General features: G+C 55.0%; 1 protein-coding gene across 3 annotated transcripts; it reads left to right on the top strand.

Annotated features, from left to right (window-relative positions):
• Positions 1–1,787: 1,787 nt before the first annotated feature.
• On the top strand, positions 1,788–19,358 carry PRKACA (protein kinase cAMP-activated catalytic subunit alpha). 3 transcript variants are annotated; one of them, XM_032313397.1, is made up of 10 exons: positions 1,788–1,833; positions 9,266–9,327; positions 9,786–9,914; positions 12,728–12,826; positions 13,796–13,878; positions 14,639–14,765; positions 14,867–14,962; positions 15,057–15,179; positions 17,282–17,446; positions 17,846–19,358. In XM_032313397.1, the coding sequence occupies exons 1-10, from the start codon at positions 1,788–1,790 to the stop codon at positions 17,969–17,971; spliced, it is 1,056 nt and encodes a 351-aa protein (XP_032169288.1). In that variant the 3' UTR covers positions 17,972–19,358. The 3 variants fall into 3 exon arrangements, with proteins under 3 accessions (XP_032169288.1, XP_032169302.1, XP_032169293.1); XM_032313411.1 differs by lacking the exon at positions 1,788–1,833 and adding an exon at positions 5,225–5,261 and having other exon boundaries at positions 17,846–17,971; XM_032313402.1 differs by lacking the exon at positions 1,788–1,833 and adding an exon at positions 8,916–8,970 and having other exon boundaries at positions 17,846–17,971.
• Positions 19,359–19,501: the final 143 nt, after the last annotated feature.

The raw sequence follows: 19,501 nt of genomic DNA, 5'->3' as shown, positions 1-19,501 counted from the left end.
ATAGACCTGAGACCAACTAGCTCCTGAGTGAAGATAGCTGATTCATCCGGCCCCCTGCTCCCCTTGGCAAGTTCTGTTTTGGGTCTTCTACTTAAGTGGTTCTCAACTGGGGGTGCTTTGCCTCCGGGGCACATTTAACAATGTCTGAGATCTGTTTTGGTGGAGGTGAGGGAAGTCCTACCCTCATCCAGTGGGTAGAGATGGGATACTGATAAAACACAGGCCCCTCCCTCACCCCCAACAAAGAATTACCCTGCCCCAAATGTCAGTAGCGTGGCCTCAGGCTGTGTTTTAAAAGGGCACCCCGGGGCGCCTGGGTGGCTCAGTGGGTTAAAGCCTCTGCCTTCAGCTCAGGTCATGATCCCAGGGTCCTGGGATCGAACCCCACATTGGGCTCTCTGCTTAGCAGGGAGCCTGCTTCCTCCTCTCTCTGCCTGCCTCTCTGCCTACTTGTGATCTCTGTCAAATAAATAAATAAAATCTTTTAAATAAATAAAATAATCAAAGGGCACCCAGGGGCACCTGGCTGGCTCTGCGTGGAGCATGGGACTCGATCTCCGGTTTGTAAACTGGAGCAGAACATTAGATGTAGAGATTACGTAAATTCTTTAAAAATGAAAATAAAAGGACACCCAGAAAAAAGAGTCATCTTATTGCTCAGGGAGGGCAGCTTCCCTTCGTGTTGCCCGAAAGGCATCCTCAGCCTGGCTGTGCCCCAGATTCCTCATCTGTAAAATGGGAGTGATGATAATAGTACCTCCGTGATAGGAGTGTGGTGCAATGTATTTAACAAGTGCCAGCTCCTACTACTGACGCGCACAAACCCAGGATAGGTCCCCAGCAAAGGGATGGCATAGAGCCCCCTGCCAACCACCCTTTACTCCCTGGGCGCAGCATCCTCCTGAAACTCTGGCTGTGGCTGGAGGAGACCTAGAAGGCTCCTCGGCCTGGACTCTGCTGTCCTGCGTCAGGCCTGATGAATGACGACTGCCGGCGGCCTGGCGACCTCTGACCCGAGGCGCCCGCCGCGCCCCTCCCCCACTGGCAGGTGGACGGCGGCTGCGCCGGGAGGGTGGTGGGGAGGCCCTGGCGCCAACCTTGGCTGGCCGGCGGCCGCTGCCGCACTGAGCGGAGGCGGGGGACTGCGGCGCGTACGGGGCCAGGCGGGCGCCCGCCTGGACCGCCTCCTGGGCCTCGGAGCGCGGCGCGGCCACCCGCCAGCTTCTGCCGCCCCGCCCGGCCGGCCCGAGCAGTAGGCAGCATCTCCGCCCCGCCCTCTCACCCCGGGATTGACACTGAATGTTCTGCGGGGGGTTTGCCGGACAGCGCGCCTCCGCCAATTGGCGACCTCGCTGGGCGGGCCACGGGTCCTGTCGCGAATCTTAGCCAGTCAGGTGCGCCGGCCCGCCCAGCTGAGGCCTCGCGAGCTCGCGAGTGGCCGGGCGTCCGCGGCGCGCGTCACGGAGCCGAGGGCCTATCGCAGCTCGGGAGGATTGAGGAGGACCAATGGGCGGCGGCGTGGCGCCGTCACTCAGAACAGCTTAGGCCAATGAGCGGCGGGCTGCGGGGGCGTCACGGACAGCAGCAGCGGACTTGGGCTGAGGTTCCCGGGCGGGCGGGCGCGGAGAGACGCGGGAAGCAGGGGCTGGGCGGGGGTCGCGGCGCCGCAGCTAGCGCAGCCAACCCGAGGGGCCGCCGCCGCCGCCCAGCGCGCTCCTGGGCCGCCGGCCGCCGCCAGCACCCGCCGCGCCGCAGCTCCGGGACCGGCCCCGGCCGCCGTCGCCGCGATGGGCAACGCCGCAGCCGCCAAGAAGGGCAGCGAGCAGGAGAGCGGTGAGTGCCCGGGCCATGACCCCGATCCCGGCCCCGCGCTGCCAGCCCCCGGCCTGTCCATCACCGCCTGGCCCCTCCCCCTACGCGCCCCCCTCTATTTCTCTCTGCTCATCCCCTCCCAGCGCCCCTTACCCCTGCCTGTCCAAGGTTTGGTCCCAGGGCCCGCAGAAGACCCCCGTAGGGGCCCCCTTGCCAAAGGCCACCCCCCACTGCAAAGACTGTGCCCCCCCCACCCAGCTGTCACTGCCAACCAAGGCACGTATGACCGCTGGGGCCCCACATGGGGCCTTGTCACCACCCCACCCCCTCCTTTCCTGCCCCCTCTTCCTAGATTCTAATCCCTCCACTTCCTCACTCACCTCTCCCACTGATGGAACTCACTGCCAGACCCCAACCCAGCTTTATGCCAGCTTAGGAGTGCTATAGGGTCTGCCTCCACCCCGCAGGGACCTTGGCCACTTAGTGACCACACCCCTCCCCCCTCCAGCCCCCGCCATCTTTCTCCTGCCCTTCCCCTTTTCACCTTATCACAGCCCCCTCCAAACCCACGCTGCCCCCCTTAAGCATTTCCCAGAGCCACCCCCAGCATTGTTTTTCCCTTCTGTGTCACTTGGCATGGGGGACAGGATCTTTCTGGGTCCCTCTGCCCCTCTCTCATCCTGTCACTCAGTCACTCTGCTTCTCTGCCTGTGTTCCCTCCTCCAAGCAAGCGTCTGTCCCTGACTGAGGTAGCAGACTGTTTATGAACCTAGAGAACTGCTTCAGTGCTTCCAAAGCCAAGTTTGAGCCCGTCTTGCTGGGATTCGTTGCATCTTCTTTCTTGGGTTTGGGGAGGGGGGTGAGGGGGGCGGCAACAGAGCTCCTTCCCATCTCCTGATATGCAGTGAGCTCTAGGCTTCTTGAAGTGCCCCTAAATAAATGGTCGTTTCACAACTGAGGCTCCGTCATTCACGCAGTCCCCAGGGCTTCTTCACCCTCTCCTGGCCCAGGATGAAAAGTGGGGTATGAAGTGTCTGGGTTTAGCAGGGCTCATTCAACTTGAGCTGGGATGGTGACAGAGGGGACTTGATGCATGACAGTTGGAGAGAGTAGCGACTGACATCTAATGACTTGCTTTGCCAAGGGACAAATAGATTCTGATCATTCCCAGGGCTCAGCCAGAGAGAGGCCTGTTTCCCCCTCAGCCCCCAAATTATGTTGGTGTTGGCCTTTTCCAGCCAGAGAGACTCTGTATCTGGAAATGCCTTCAGAAATGGCCTCAGCGCCTTCCTTCCTCAGTTCTCCCAGCTCTTAAATTGTCATCACTCCAGACCTATAGCTGGACCTGAGCTAGGACCCCCTTCCAGTTACCCAGAAATAGAGCTGAAAGAGAGGCCATGTCCAAATACGCCCTTCCCAATTTCTGATCTCAGACCCCAGCATCTGAGTTCTTTGAATGCCCCGTCCCAGAAGGATGCAGGCACAAAACCCAGGGAACTTTATTTCCACACGGATTCAAATGACAGAACTCAGAATCACCAAGCAGCCATGGAAAGGCCTAACATGTCACTGATGGGCGGGGGACAGGGAGGCAAGTGCCTGTAGCTGAGCACTTGATGACAGAGGAGCAGGTGGGTAGTGACCAAAAAAGGTCTGGGCATGAGCGTGGAGGGTACTAGGCAGAGGGGGAGGGGCTGGAACCCCCAGCAGGTGAGGCTGGCCGGGAGGTAGAAGGTGGAGGCAAATTGCTATATACTGCGGAAGCTCAGTTGAAAGTTGGGGAGATGACATTGTCCTGGAAAACTTTCAAGGCATATCAAACACATGCATAGTGGGGCAGAGAGCCACACAGGGAAAAGGATTCCGGAGGATCAGAGAGGCTCTGGAAGGAACCGCTAATTCACTAGGAGAGCAGGCAGGCCAGACACCCAGAAGTGGACTCTCATGATGAAACAGAGCTACTGTTTACTAGGCATCTAGGATGTGCCAGGCTAAATGGTCTTCGTAGATCAATTCGCTGGAATGATTCTCATAACAGTTTTCTCTAAATTTTCCAAACATGCTGTCTTGAGATTGACATAGATGATGTCAGAGATGCAGGATTTGCATCCAGATCCGCTTATCAGCTAAGTTCCTAGACCCCAGAATTTCCAGACCCAGACATTCTCAAGCTGCCTCATTGATTTTTATTCTATTCACTTATATTTTCTTAATTTAAAATAATAAATTTTTGACCCACTTTGGTTCAGATGTAAAGTTTGATCTGTTCTAAGCAATAATATAAATGAAATCAGGAGATTGTTCTGCTAGTCATGTTCTCTCTGGTACACATTAAAATACAAACTGGAAAAGTGAAACTTCCTAAAATCATTCTGTGCCCTGCCAGGGGGACCCATGTCACACTTCAGGAAATGCCCCCAAGCTGTACGTCCTTCCAGAGGCTTATAGGGGCTCTTAGAAAAGGAAATAGGATGAGAAAGGAAGCCCCTTTTTGCTTTGAAGCCCTGAGTCCAAAAGAATGAAATTAGACAAAATATGCCCTCTTGTCACCAGGGTGCAGTGGGGGTGGGGGTGGGGGCAGTAGCCAGGCCAGCCTGTAGGGGGCACCTGAATTTCATCTGCCGGTTGCTAGCCTGACCTGGGTCAGGAAAATGCCCAAGCCATAGGAGGCACCAGTCAGACATCCCTCAGCCCCCCAGGCTCCTGTCTCCATGGCAGGAGACGGTGTCAGTTTCCTCCCAGAAGAGCAGGGATCTAGAACAAGCCCTGAGGTGGGGTGGGAGACATCGTAACCCAAAGATGCCAAAGCCATTGGTAGGGGTCCGGGGAAGATGCTAAGGAGCATATTAAAAAGACCAAGCCCTGGACTCTGAGGAAGCTGGAGAACTAAGAGAAGGCTTCCCAAGAGGCCCAGGGACAGGCGGCCAAGTGGAGCTCAGGCCTTGGCTGGCCCTGGCCAAAGGCACCCCTGGGAGCTGGCCCACAGAAGGGGTGGGGCTGGCAAGAGGGAACCCCCCGATTCCCTTCCAGGTCCCAGGGACAAGCAGATCCAGGCTCTGGGAGAAGTGCCCCCAAGAGGCCCCTGGATGGGAAGAATGGCGGTCCTCTGACATCCCACAGAAGCCTATCTCAGAGCAGCAAGCGCCTTCTGTGCACTGGCAGTTGTATGGGTGCCCAAGAGGGTCCTGCCGAGTCAGCTTTTCCCTTAGCCCAGGAAGGAAGGCCTCCAGAACCTTGAGGGTCCTGTCTATCCCTCCGCTGCACCCACTGGTCCCTAAGTTGGGTTTCCCTTCCTCCCACCACCCCACAACTCCCTACCTCCCCTTACAGACAGAGTATTGGGGATGGGGCAGCCAAGCTGGTACAGCAGGTCTCATGAGCCTTCCCAGCCACCGTAGTCCTGGTGCCCTGAGAGGAAGACTGAGTGATGGCTTCCAACCCCAACGATGGTGAGGATGAGCCCTGTTACTATAGCAACTTCCCAGGCACTCTATGCCCCTCAAGCCAGGGAAGGGCTACAGTGGAGTTTCAGGAATAGGTAGAGAGGAAGAGTCTGTAGACCCTTGGCTGGCCCTGGAAACCCCTCCCTGACTAACCACCCTGAGCCTGGGGGCCTGGGGAAAAGAAGATGTATGGGCGGCCCTGTTCAGCCAAGGGGGGACGGTCCACCCAGAGTGGGGCCCAGCTCAATTTTAGAATATGTGCTGCCAAAGTGAGCACAGGGGGTTCCAGCTCAGACAAAGGCAGTGGGGTGGTCCAGCCCAGTGTGTGTTAAGTGTGTTAAGACTGGGGGTTGATTCAGCTCAGTGATGGAGTCCAGGTCATAATGGGTGATGGTTCAGTACAGAATGGGGGTCCATCTGGCTGGGGAGTGATCCAGTCCAGAAGAGGGGTCCCATTCATCCATGTCCCAAACAGGTTTCAGAGGGCTGAGTGTTGCTGGACTTGTTGTCCACAGCGTCTGAGGCTGGGCTCCTGCCTCCTGCTGTGGCCCTGGCTTTTGGACGGGTGTCTGAGGTTCCTTCTGTTAGCCCAAATAGAATCCAGACCAGAGTGGAGGCTGGGAACCACCCCTCCATCCCCCGTAGGAGACATGGCAAGGGTGCGGGTTTCATAAGCCAGCAGCTGGCTGGGTTTCCCTTCTCTGCCACTTCCTGTTGTCAGGAGGGGCCACGGGTGCTGGGCACTTTCAGAGAAGCTTCCACTGACCCTCCACTTTATTTGGGATGTGGAAAGAAGGAGGAAGATGGTCAAGGCTGCCTCCCCCTCCCCCCACTCCTAGGTTTAGTCTTTCGTTTCCGGTTGGACTTTTGTGGCTGAAAGCAGAGCCAAGCACAGGACAAGGTTTGACAGGCCAAGGACATCCCGCGATGTCAGTCCCCCTCTCTGCCCCCACACAGAAGCAAGATAAATCCAGATATACCCATTTTTCTCCTGGGGCAGCAGGAATTGGGGGCTCCAGATTCAAAGAGGACTTAGGGGAGGAGATAGGGTGGCTCTTGTGTCTGCCCCGCCCCCCCAATCACGCCTTTCTCTCCCATCCGCTCTTTCAGCTAATTAACTGGGCTCTGGGGCTCCTTTGGCCCCCCCAGGGAGCCCCTTGCTGCTGCCTGGGCCTGAATCTTAACTCCTTCCCCTCTGCCCAGTGAACACTGCCCTGGGCACATCCGGTGCCATCCGTTGGGTAGTTCAGCACCCACTGAGGAAGGCAGGACCTGGTGTCTTGAGAGCAGTGAAGTCCCTGGAACAGGAAGTTAGCTTTAGCACTCCACCCCTGGGGCAGCCAGGCCAGCCAGAAGGGACACCCTCAGGAGAATCTTCCCACTGCCTTCTGCCAAGGAGGGCCTTTGCGAACCCTGGCCAGCTGGGAGCAGGCACCTTTAAATGCTTCCCTGGCAACCAGCTCCTCCTCCCTGGTCCCCTGAGGCCCTCCAGAGGAAGCCAGCTCAGAGGCTTTGCGTATTCCTGGTTTCCCCGCAAAGGGAAGGTTCCAGGGAGAGCTCAGGGCAGCCTGGGATGGATGTGGGGTCAGGCAGTACCCAGGGCAGTGACTCGGAGACCACCTTCCAGCTGTGGCTGCAGCTGCTCCTCTGGGCCCACCTGACTATCCGCTTCCTGGGCTACCTGCACCGCACCTTCTGGGTACCTAAGCCGTAGCCAGCACCCTGAGCCTCCCTGGCCAGGGCTTGATGGGTCTCAGGTCACCCTATCCCTCTGCATCCCCCCATTGCACCCTCTGCTGGAAGAGGTAGGAAGCAGAGGTGAGTATGGGGGCTCCTGGCTGGGGTTCCCCACTTATTATCCCTCTTTATCTGCGCACTCCTGGCACCATCCCCTCCCTTCCCCACTGTGCCCAAACCTGGCAAGCCAGTGGCACCAGAGGGGACATAGTCTGGGCCCTTTAGTTCTTTGAGAGTCTAGAGAAGAGCTGTACTAGGACCAAGGCTCCCGTGGAGCCTCTCAGTGGGGAACCAGCAGACAGCCAGAGGCAGGCCCACTGAGTCAGGAAAAAGCAGAATATGGTAATTCTCAGGGATGGCTGAGAGCAAACGGGGAAGTAGGACCAGGCATTTTCCTGGATTCTTCCCACATCCCTTTCTTCGCCCTCTTGGGCAGGCAAAGGTACCCAAAGGTGATGGGTACCCTCTCCCCCACCACCTTCATTCAGAATTCAGTGTGTATGTTTGGAGGTTTTCAAGGAAGGTGTTCTGCTTCAGAAGAGATTGTGCAGGCAAAAGCATTGGACTTGGTGCAGCCCTCAGGCTCAGAGAGATCTCGAGCAGCGGACGGCCCAGCCAGGCACCAGCCTACGACTCGTGGCCGTTCCTTGACTGCCCCCTGGCTGCCCAGTCCCCCATGTGAGGGTTTTCCTGACTGACAGTCTCACCTCCATCTGCCACTCCTGCAACCCCATGGAAGGTTCATCCCTCCAAACACTGAGGCGAGTCTTGGGGACGGTGGGAGTGGCAGCCACCCCTGAGGCTGTGTGGAATTTCTGGCGCTATGTCTGGGTAGTCCAGGCAGGTGACAGACAAGGCCTGAGTGCAAGCCTACACAACCCCTCAGGGTAGCAGGTGTCGCAGGAACATCAGGAGGTAGAAGACAGCTTGGTCTGTGGGCCGCCCTCGTGCACTGCTATCCGGCAGCAGCGAAACACTGAGTCTTGTGGGCAGTGAGGTCCGGCAGGCCACTTCGGGCCTGGTCAGTCTTCCCATCTGTACAAGGAGAGGAACAGCAGGTCTGACCCATCACGGTAGGAATCAAGCACAGAAAGCATTCAGCAAAGGACTAGCACACCGGAAGGGTCCCTGAAGAGCGTGCCTGGCCCCAGGGGTAGTTACAAGGATGGGTCTGTAATGTGAGAATCCACCAGGCTGTACATTTAAAGTTTGAGAGGCCAGTGTACCCCACCCCAGTATTTCATACCTCAGTTTTCTTAAGTACTTAAGAGCAAGATCAGTAATTGCCATTTATGTGGCATTAACCCCATACCAGCCACTGTCCAACCCTTTTTGCCAAGGTTAATTCATTCATTCCTCACAACCACCCTACTAGGTCGTTACTAGTATTATCCCCACTTTCCAGTTGAGGAAAACTGAGGTCAGGTCAGTAGCCTAAGGTTGCACAGCTCATCAGAGACCAGACCGGGATTTGAACTTGATCTTGTCCCAGTGTTCCAGCCCTTAGCTGCTTTACTGGGCTCCTTCTCGGCTTTGGCAAGAAGGCCTTTTTTCCAGCCTCAGTTTCCTAGGGCTTTAAATGGGAAGGATGAATAAAAGGAAAGTTGGTAGGCGAACCAAGTGAGCAGGCGCATACACCAGGAGGTCTTCACTGTTAGCTGGATGGTGATGTTCACCTTGGGGTGCTGAAGGGCCCATAGGGTATGGGCATCGGGCAAGGCTCCCCTTGAACCAGCTCAGAGGAAGTTCCCCTGGACTGGCAAAGTCAGGAACTGGGCCAGCTGGGGGCCAAGGCAACAGCTGAGCCCCCCAAGGGCGCTTGCTACCCGAGCCCCAGAGGCCTCCACCCAGGGCCCAGCCTCCCCAGAGAAGGGGCTGGAGGAGCAGCCAAATCCCCAGGCTATAAATATCTTGGCTGGCGTCGGCCCTGGCCGTGGAATGTCGGTCAGAACTGGAGCGAGTGGGGGTGGGCTGGCCTGGGCGTCACTCTCTGTACCCCTAAGAGTAACCCCTGAGTCACCTTGCACCCCATTTGGGACGGAGTTGAGTCTGTATCCCACTTCTCTGAGTAAAGGCAGGCCCCAGCCCGGATCAGGGTCCCCCAAAGCTGCCCTCCAGCTCAGCCGGGGCACCTGAAGCTGCTGGGATAAGGCCAGTCTCTGGGCTGAGACAGCTACACCCCACTTTGCACAAATGAGCGTCTCCCCAGGAATGGCCTCGGCCCACCCCGACCAGATGGGGTTTCTAACCAATGCTCTCTCTTTTCCTTTCAGTGAAAGAGTTCTTAGCCAAAGCCAAAGAAGATTTTCTTAAAAAATGGGAAAATCCTGCTCAGGTAAGCACCTGGGATGCAGAGCCTTAGAGGGGAGAGCTGACGGGCCCCTACCCTCCAGCTATGTCCCTCTCACATGGTGAGGATTTTTCGGGCCCTGTGGAGGACTCCAGACCTGACTCCATTTGCCCCCTAGGTGCCAGTGGGGGCTCCTGGGCGGAGGCACCCAATCACCCACTGCCACGCATCTCCACCCCACCACCCCTTCCACCTGGTGGCCCCTGCCCCCCATGCAGCTGCCAGCAGTTCCTGGGCCCTGGGCCAGGGCCGGATCTGGCCCCTGCCACCCGCCTTAAGGAATGTGTCCTTCGCCATCTTGTTTTTCCGCCCCCTGTCCTCCCCCCGCCATCACTCCACCTGCTCCCCAGGGCCCCCTCTGCTGGTGGCAGAGGGAGCCCCGGACCTTGGCCTTGTCCCCACTCGGAGAGGGTCCCTGACCCTCGCAACCCCTCCTCCCACAGAATACAGCCCATTTGGATCAGTTTGAACGAATCAAGACCCTCGGCACAGGCTCCTTTGGGCGGGTGATGCTGGTGAAGCACAAGGAGACCGGGAACCACTTTGCCATGAAGATCCTCGACAAACAGAAGGTAAGCACGGCCCATCCCGGGGGCCACCGTCCACCCACCAGGCCTTCCTTCAGCCTGTTCCCACTGCCTGAGCAGTCTTCCTGTCTGTCATTCACCGTTTCCTGAGCCTTCTAATGTGCCAGACCCAAGGGCCAGAAGCACCCATGCTGCCTTCATGAAGCTTCCCCTCCAGACCAGCCTTTCTTTTTTTTTTTTTTTAAAGATTTTATTTATTTATTTGACAGACAGAGATCACAAGTAGGCAGAGAGGCAGACAGAGAGAGAGGAGGAAGTAGGCTCTCTGCTGAGCAAAGAGCCCGATGCGGGGCTCGATCCCAGGACCCCGGGATCATGACCTGAGCCGAAGGCAGAGGCCTCAAACCACTGAGCCACCCAGGTTCCCCAGACCAGCCTTTCATGGGAGCCCAGGCTGTGAACATGGGTTCAAACACCTACACTGTACCAAGGAAGCCAGAAGTCTTCCTGGGGAAAGTATTGTGTTTACACAGACCTTACTTCCTTCTTTCTTTCTTTCTTTTTACTTTATTTATTAGTGAGATAGCAAGAGAGAGCACAAGCAGGGGTGAGGGAGTGGAAGGAGCAGACAGAGAGGGAGAAGCAGACTCCCCGCTGAGCAGGGAGCGCAAGGTGGGGCTCCGTGCAGGGCTCCATCCCAGCACTCTGGAATCATGACCAGAGTCATCATGGCTTAACCAACTGAGCCACCCAGGTGCCCCACACAGACTTTTTTTTTTTTTAAAGATGCTATTTATTTATTCAAGACAGGGGGAGGGGGTAAAAGTGGGTAGGAGGGCCAGAGGGAGAGGAAGAAACAGACTCCCCACCGAGCAGGGATCCTGGTGCAGGACTTCGTCCCAAGACCCTGGGATCATGACCCGAGCCGAAGGCAGACGCTCAACTGATGGAGCCACCCAGGCACCCCATAGACCTTATTTCTGTAAATATTTTTGAGACCCTACTCTATGCCAGGCACTACCGTTGGGTAGCACTGTTTAACAGAAATGTAACATGAGGTGTATATGGTTTGGCTTTTTTTTTTTTTAAGATTTTATTTATTTATTTGACAGAGATCACAATTAGGCAGAGAGGCAGGCAGAGAGAGAGGAGGAAGCAGGCTCCCTGCTGAGCAGCAGAGAGCCTGATGCGGGGCTCGATCCCAGGACCCTAGGATCATGACCTGAGCCGAAGGCAGAGGCTTTAACCCATTGAGCCACCTAGGCGCCCTGTATATGCTTTTAAATTTTGTAGAATCCCCCCCTTTAAAAAGTGAGAAGAAACAGATAGAATTAATTTCAGAAATGTGCTCTACTTAAGCCAGTATATTTATAATATTAAAATTTCAATATATGTAACCAGTGCAAAAATACCATTAATGAGACATCTCTTTTTTTTTTTTTTTTTTTTACTGTATTAAGTCTTCAGAATCCAGCATGTATTTTACACTTACATCTCTGGTCAGATGTTCAGTTTTCACTAGAAAACAAGAAAAAGCAGAGAAGTTGGAAAAGCAAATTCACATAGCCCGCATTGTTCCAGTCGGGCTTAAAAGTCACCGAGTAACTGGCCTCAAGTGTCCCTTTTTAAATTTTCATTTTAGGGGCTCCTGGCTGGCTCAGTCATTAAGCATCTGCCTTTGGCTCAGGTCATGATCCCAAGGTCCTGGGGTTGAGCCCCACATGGGGCTACCTGGTCGGCAGGAAGCCTGCTTCTCCCTCTGCCTACCTCTCCCTCTGCTTGTGTTCCCTCTCTCGCTATGTCTCTCTCTGTCAAATAAATAAATAAAATCTTTAGAAAAAAAAAAATTTCAGGGACACCTGGGTGGTTCAGTCAGTTAGGCCGCTGCCTTCTGCTCAGGTCATGATCTCTGGGTCCTGGGATCGAGTCCCGAATCGGGCTCCTTGCTCAGTGGGGAGCCTGCTTCTCTCTCTGCCTCTGCCTGCCACTCTGTCTGTTTGTGCACGCGCACTCTCTCTCTCTCTCTCTCTCTCTGACAAATTAAAAAAAAAAATTTTTTTTTTTTTTTCATTTTAGAAACTTAAAATTTTAAACTCAGCTCACCAGGCACCTAGCCACATCTCAGGTGCTCAGCATCCAAACGTGGTAGTACAGACTCACCAGACAGTGCCCGTGTGGACCTGTAGCTCACAGCTGTGAGCAAAGCAGGAGGAGCCCTGTGGCACAGCAGATCAGAGCTGACCAAGGGGCCAGCCTGCCTGCAGGCAACATGCAGGCCTGACCCGGATTAGCAGTGGTTGACCTTGGGCAAGTCACGTCCCTTCTCTGTATCTGCCAAAATCCCATGCTCAGAGCACATGCCCCTCAGGGCTCTTGTCATTATGTGTGAGGCGCCTGCTGGGGACAGCTGAGGTAGAATGAGCCTGGGGTTTGAATGGCTGTGGGGAGGGTGCTCTGGATGCAGGCGAAGTGTTTCCAAACATCTCTTAGGTATCACTCCCGCTTGTCTTTTCGGTTTCAGCTTAGCTGCCCTTTCCTCCAGGAAGCCTTCTCTGACTCCCCCATCCCCCTGACCTTACCAGGCCTCTTATCTGGGTATCCACAGGCCCCAAGCTTCCCACACCATGGCTCTGACCCCTCTGGACCATGAGGCTTGGTGACGCGTGTTCTTGCCCTGAACCTGCCATGCAGGGACAGGCAGCCTCTGCCTTCTCAGTATGTCCTCACTGTGCCTCCAAGCCCAGGCTCTACAGGCTGTGGGCACTCAAAGGACCCAGCCCAGGTACCCCTACTTCTGGGCATGGGGGAGGAAGAGGAACTTCTCAGACCCTCTCTGCCCTCCCTTCCCACCCCTGCAGGTAGTGAAGCTGAAACAGATCGAGCACACCCTGAATGAGAAGCGTATCCTGCAGGCGGTCAACTTTCCGTTCCTCGTCAAACTCGAGTTCTCCTTCAAGGTGGGGTCCCGGGGACCGGAGCCCCTGCTAAGTGGTACAGCCTTGGGGCTCCCAGAGCTAGGATGGGGGCCGAGGGCAAGGCAGGCCTTGAAGGAGAAAGAAGGAGAGTCCCAGAGGAGGGCTGCTGGGAGCAGGAGTCAGCCTTTGACTCTGCTAGCCCCACATTCAGCTCCTGGGCCCACCAGCTTCTAGCCTGCGACCCTGGCTGACGTCCCTCCAAAGCAGCTCCCCGACACCCACCTGCAGCCCAAACTCCCCACGCAGCCTGGATTCAAACCCCGGTTCTGTGCACCTCCAGGCTGTGTAATGCTGGCGTGGGACCTCCCTGCCCTGAGTCTCAGTTTCCTTGTCTATAAAATGGGGATCACAACACTCCCCACCTGATGGGGTGGGCATGACCATTCTGAGCACAAAGTGAGTGCCCTCCATGAGCTATTTTGGGTGTTGTCCTAAGCTGTGACAACAAGATCTGGGAAAAGCTATTCAAGGCCTGAGACCCAGACAGACCCCCACGTGTGGCTTCAACCTCTGCTGCTACCTTCTTAAAATCTGTCATAATTTTTTTTTAACAAGGGGCTTCACATTTTTATTGTGGGGCCCCACAAATTCTGTAGCCCATCCTGGGCCCGTTTTACAGGTGACAAAACTGTAACCTCAAGCTTTGGGCAAGACAGTTTCAGACGTGAGACACCATGGAGTCCTCTCCTCAGCCCAGGCACGCTGGCTGGGGCCCTTACACCCCACCTCCCGGCCCTCACCTTCACCCCCTGTAAGCAGGATACCTGCTGCCCCTTCTTCTTCATGGGGCAGAAGGAAATGAGAGGGAAAGCTCAGGGAGAACAGCGCCTGGAACTCCAAATGGGCTTCATATGGGAGCCAAGATTATTGTTGTCCCCCTGTTTTGGAACACCACCACGTAAGGGCACCAGGCTTTCGGATGGGGCCCTGATCAGCCGCTGTTTCCCGTAGGACAACTCGAATTTATACATGGTCATGGAGTATGTGCCTGGCGGGGAGATGTTCTCCCACCTGCGGCGGATTGGAAGGTTCAGGTGAGCTGGCCAGGTGGGGTCGGGTGGGCCCACAGGTGTTGTCACATGACCGAGTCATCTGGCGGTGGGAAGTGGGCTCTCCAGATCTGTCCAGGTTCTTGTTGCCCCTGAGCTGAGGTTTCTCAGCCCCCACAAAACAGAAGTAACACAGTGACTTGGGGCTCCCTGTTTAAGTGGGCAGTTATAAAATTCATGCTATCTTTTTCCTTAGTTACATAGATAAGCACTTTACATACAACAGAACGTATAGGTGTTCAGTGTTTTGACAGTCACGTACACTTGTGAAACCACCACCCAAAATACCATAGAAAACATTTCCTTCACCCCAGAAAATTCCCTCGAAGCCCTTTCTTGGCAAATTGCCGCCCTGAAGAAAGCAGTTGTCCTTTCTGGTTTCAAACACCATAAATGTGTTTGGTCTGGGTTTGGACCGGATATAAATGGAAATCACACCGTTCACATTCTTCTGTGCCTTTTTTCTCTTGCTCACATAATCATCTTGACATCTAGCCACGTTGTTAACTGTATTCATCGCTTGTCCCAGTGGTGGCGGTGGGTGCGATCCCAGTGTGCGAAGCTTCCGCACTCTGGTTGTGTTCCTCTGTTGCTGGACATGCAGCTCTTCCCGTGTGGGGCCCTGTTCGAAGAAGTCTGCTCTGCTTATGTATTTGGGGCAGCTCTAGATCATTTGGCGGTGGGCAGGTCATGCTGGGCATAACCACCCACGCTCACCTGTCCTCTCCCCAATTGTCCCCACAAGTGAACCGCATGCCCGCTTCTACGCGGCCCAGATCGTCCTGACCTTCGAGTACCTGCACTCACTTGACCTCATCTACCGGGACCTGAAGCCGGAGAACCTCCTCATTGACCAGCAGGGCTACATCCAGGTGCCCACCAGGACGGGCAAGGGGCGGACCCAGGTGGCCTTGGGCTGGATCTTCCCTGTCCCTCCCCACTTCCTGGCAACAGCTCGTTCTTGTGCCCGCAGGTGACAGACTTCGGTTTCGCCAAGCGTGTAAAAGGCCGCACCTGGACCTTATGCGGGACCCCTGAGTACCTGGCCCCAGAGATCATCTTGAGCAAAGTAGGCACCTCCCTGTCCATCCCCCTGCCTTGAGGCCTGCTCTGCCTGCACCCCCTCCTTGCCCTCCTCACACCGTACACCCCTCTCACTCTAGGGCTACAACAAGGCTGTGGACTGGTGGGCCCTAGGGGTTCTCATCTACGAGATGGCCGCTGGCTACCCGCCCTTCTTCGCTGACCAGCCCATCCAGATCTATGAGAAGATTGTCTCTGGGAAGGTGAGGCCTGGATACGGGGGCTAAGCGCCCAGACAGACCGTTCCCCACCAGTTCTGCTCACCATGGAGCCCTGCATATAGTGTCAGAATAATCTAGAAGTTCATTAAGTTAGGCCAAGCAGTGAAGCTGGGTGCACCAGCCACACTAACAGGCCAGCACCTCACACAGCCTCCCCACCTAATCCTGGACCCATGCTGCTGATATTTCCAGAGCTTCCAGAACCCCAAGCCCCACCCAAACGCCTCCCCTGCCTGACCGGAAGCTCTGCTTGCCTCCAGTCATCCCACTGAGCATGAGTTTTCACAAGTTTCACAGCAGAAAAGCAACCATGTGCAGCTCCTGGGTGCCACTCGGGGCCCTTTAGGGTCACTTAGGGGAAGCGGCCCACGTCTTCTCTCCCAGATGCAGATTTGCTGACTCTTCGGAGTGCAGGTCGGGGCAGCAGAGCTGTCACAGAGCACAGATGTGCTCCCTGTCGCACAACACACCCCCCTTCGCTATACCCCAGCACTTGGAAGGAGTGATGAAGCTCAGGTGTGGAGAGCATCATCACAGGCCCCAAGGGCTTGGGACAGGGTGGGAACCCGACCTCTGCCCTCAGCTCACCACCTTGCTGGGAGAACTCAGCCATCCTTCCACCTGGCCCAGGAATTAGTAGAAGCAGGTCCCAGCTCAGCCTGAGGGCGTCAACCTGGCTCCAAGTCCCAGCTCAGCCACCCATTGACTTTGAAACCTCGGGCAAGTGCCTGTGCCCCTCTGAGCTTCACCTTACCATACGAGAACTGGGGAACCAGACACTTGCCTCTCTGAGAAAGAAACCAGCTGCAATGTGGGGTCACTAAAAAGGGAAAGACGAGGTGTGTGCCACCAGGCAGAAAAGAAATTGCAGGGAAAATGGCCCAGAGTGGGGGAAAAGAAAAAAAAAAACATAGGCAGTTCTGAGGAGGAAAGAGAAAATAAGCATAACTCCCTTCTTTGTAGCATTTTACAGTTCCCACGCACCCTGCGCAGTATTCTCTCCCTTGTGCAACTGGAGGCAGGGACAGGCCCAGAGAGGTTAAGGGCCATGGCCAAGGTCATACAGTGTGTAAGATGTAGACCAGTGCTAGAACTTAGTTCTTACGGCTGTAAATCCAGTAACTACTTGTGAACAAGACTGGGGAAGTTTCTGGAAGAGTTAAAGTGAGCCTTAAAGAATAAAAGAGTCTTAGCTATGGGGAGAGAGGGGGAAACAAAAACAGTCATTCCTCTCATAACCATGAATATTTCAGAAGCCCCCTGACCCTGGCAGAGCTGCCTTAGGAAGCAGTAGCTAAGAATGCAAGTTCTGAAGTCCAGCAGACCCAAGGTGAAAGCCCCCTTGTCCCACTCCTCTGTGTGACCCTAAACAAGCTGTTCAACACATCCGAGCCTCTCTCCTTTTCTCTGAAATGGGAACCATCGGAGCGTTTACCTTAGAGCAGCAGTTCCCAAGTGGCCCCCAGTCCAACAGCATCAGCATGGCCGAGGAACAGGCTAGGCACAGGTTCTCAGACCTCCTGAATCAAACTCCCATGGCCCCAACAAGCTTATTTTTTTTTTAAGTCTTTATTTATTTATTTGACAGACAAGAGATCACAAGTAGGCAGAGAGGCAGGCAGAGAGAGAAGGGGAAGCAGACTCCCCGCTGAGCAGAGAGCCCAATGCGGGTCTCAATCCCAGGACCCTGGGATCATGACCTGAGCCAAAGGCAAAGGCTTTAACCCACTGAGCCATCCAGGTGCCCCAAGATTTTATTTATTTGACAGAGATTGAGAGCACAAGCAGAGGGAGCAGCAGGTAGAAGGAAAGGGAGAAGCAGACCTCCTGCTGTGAGCAAGGAGCCCAACCTGGAGCTCAGTCCCAGGAACTTGGGATCATGAAATGAGCTGAAGGCAGTTGCTTAACTGACTGAGCCACCCAGGCACCCCCCAACACACACAAGCTTTTTTAATGGGATCCTAAAGCACATTCAATTTAAAGGTTCTCCACCCAGTAGGACTGTTAGGTGGCAAAGGCAGCATTCTGGGATTTCTCGACTCCAGGCAAGTCCCCCACCCTGTCCTTGTTAACCCCCTCTCCAGGTGCGGTTCCCATCCCACTTCAGCTCTGACCTGAAGGATCTGCTGCGGAACCTGCTGCAGGTGGACCTCACCAAACGCTTTGGGAACCTCAAGAATGGGGTTAACGATATCAAGAACCACAAGTGGTTTGCCACAACTGACTGGATCGCCATCTACCAGAGGAAGGTGGGCCACCTCCTTCCCCATGCCACCCCTCTTCCCAGCAGGTGCAGAGGGTTTTGAGAGGAGGCCTTGAGCCAGGGAGGGCAACCGGTGGAGAGATGGAAAGGGAAGTGACATCTGAAAATAGGCCACAGGCTCTGAGCCAGTCCAGCTGAGGGGACTAGCACTGGGGTCTAGAAGTGGGATCATTTGGCCACTCTGTGACCTTGAGCATGAGACATCCCTCTGGCGAGCTACCTATAATGAGATTCTTAGGTCATTAAGGTGAGTTGGCATCCTAATGTTAAGCTGAGACCTGGGTCATAGTAAATTATCTCATGAATGTTAGTCCATTTACATTTATTGTTGTAAGGATAATTATGTTGACTACTGAGGTCTGAGTGGTTCTTGACCCCTCTCCAGGTGGAAGCTCCCTTCATACCAAAGTTTAAAGGCCCTGGGGACACGAGTAATTTTGACGACTATGAGGAGGAAGAGATCCGAGTCTCCATCAATGAGAAGTGTGGCAAGGAGTTTACTGAGTTTTAGGGGTGTGCCTGTGCCCCCATGGGTTTTCTTTCTTTCTCTCTCTCTTTTTTTTTTTTTTTTTTTTTGGTGGGGGGGGTGGGAGGGTTGGATTGAACAGCCAGAAGGCCCCAGAGTTCCTTGCATCTAATTTCACCCCCACCCCACCCTCCAGGGTAGGGGGAGCAAGAAGCCAGATATTCAGAGGAATGGAAACACCAGCTGCTCTCCCTCAATCCCTCACCCTCCTGCGCCTCCCCACCGCTTTTGCCTTCCTCCTCCCCAGAAGCCCCTGACCCAGCCCACTTCTGCCTGTTTTAAATGAGTATCTATGTTCCAGTCAGACCAAGTCTTGCTGGTGTATTCAGGGACAGGGTGTGGAAAGAGGGCCCCAAACTTAACTCCATCCCCACCTCCCCAAACCACAGGCATCACCCACTAAGGGCAAATGAAGGAAAGGCCAGCCTTCTCTTCAGAGCAGTCATGCCTGGAAAGGAGAGATTTTAGTAACCTGTTGGGTGGGCTGCTTGCTAGAATTAAAAAAAAAAAAAAAAAAGTATAATCTTATTTAAGTTCCACCAGTGCCTCCCCACTTTCTTCCCCTACCTTTCCCATACTTCCCCCTTCCCAAATCCATTTTAACAAGGCTGGGAAGCAGACTGAATTTATAAAGGAAGGAGCTGGGGTCCAGACCTCCGCCCCAAGCTGCTAATCTCCTCTGCTCCTCTGTCCACCTCCCCCCTACCCTGGGGGTTCCCCTGGCAAGCCTGGAAGTAAGCCCCTGTCCCCTTCTGTCCCAACAGACCTTTCTTCACCTTTGGGCTTCGGCCAAGACCTAGAAAGCAGCTGCCCCCTCCCTGCCAAAAAGGAGTTGTCCCCCAAAAAGATAGAAGGGGAGCCCCAAGCCCAGATCTTTCCTCCCACCAGCAGTACCCCCAAACTCTGATTTTACTCTCAGCTAGATTTTAATGCCCAGCCTCCTCTCTGCTCAGTTGGGAAGGCAACCCCCGCAAAAGAAGGCAAAGCCCTCCTCCCGCTCTTGGCCCCGGGTTCAAGGCCAGGGTTGCTGGGGAGGGGCTGCCTGTTTTATTCACCCAGCAGCCTCCGCCCCCCTCCTCCCATCCTGGGCGCTCCTCCTCTGCTTAGCTGTCAGCTGTCCATCACCCTTTCTCCCCTACCAATTTGTGCTTTTTTCTCTCTTAAAAGTGGGGAACCACCCCATTCATCCCCATATTTGTCCCTCTCTTAACTTCTCCCCATCCAGGAGGAGCTCTCAGGCCTGGGGTGGGGCCCCGGGTGGGCACGGGGCAATTCAACCTGTGTGCTGCGAAGGACGCGACTTCCTCTTGAACAGTGTGCTGTTGTAAACATATTTGAAAACTATTACCAATAAAGTTTTGTTTAAAAAAAAGTGTCGTTAGTGTTCCCGACTTCGGTCACCCGCCCACATACCCCCAGGGGTTTGGAAAGAGAATTTCGGACCCCAACGTCCAGGCTGATCAGGATCTGGCCTAGAGTCCTTGTAAAACCGGGTTTGGCCAGAATTCAGCCACT

The sequence above is a fragment of the Mustela erminea genome, chromosome 1 (genome assembly GCF_009829155.1).
Source record: "Mustela erminea isolate mMusErm1 chromosome 1, mMusErm1.Pri, whole genome shotgun sequence".
NCBI classification, from domain to species: Eukaryota; Metazoa; Chordata; class Mammalia; order Carnivora; family Mustelidae; genus Mustela; species Mustela erminea.
The sequence above is the reverse complement of the archived record's forward strand: the minus strand, read 5'-3'. Positions and strand labels throughout refer to the sequence as shown.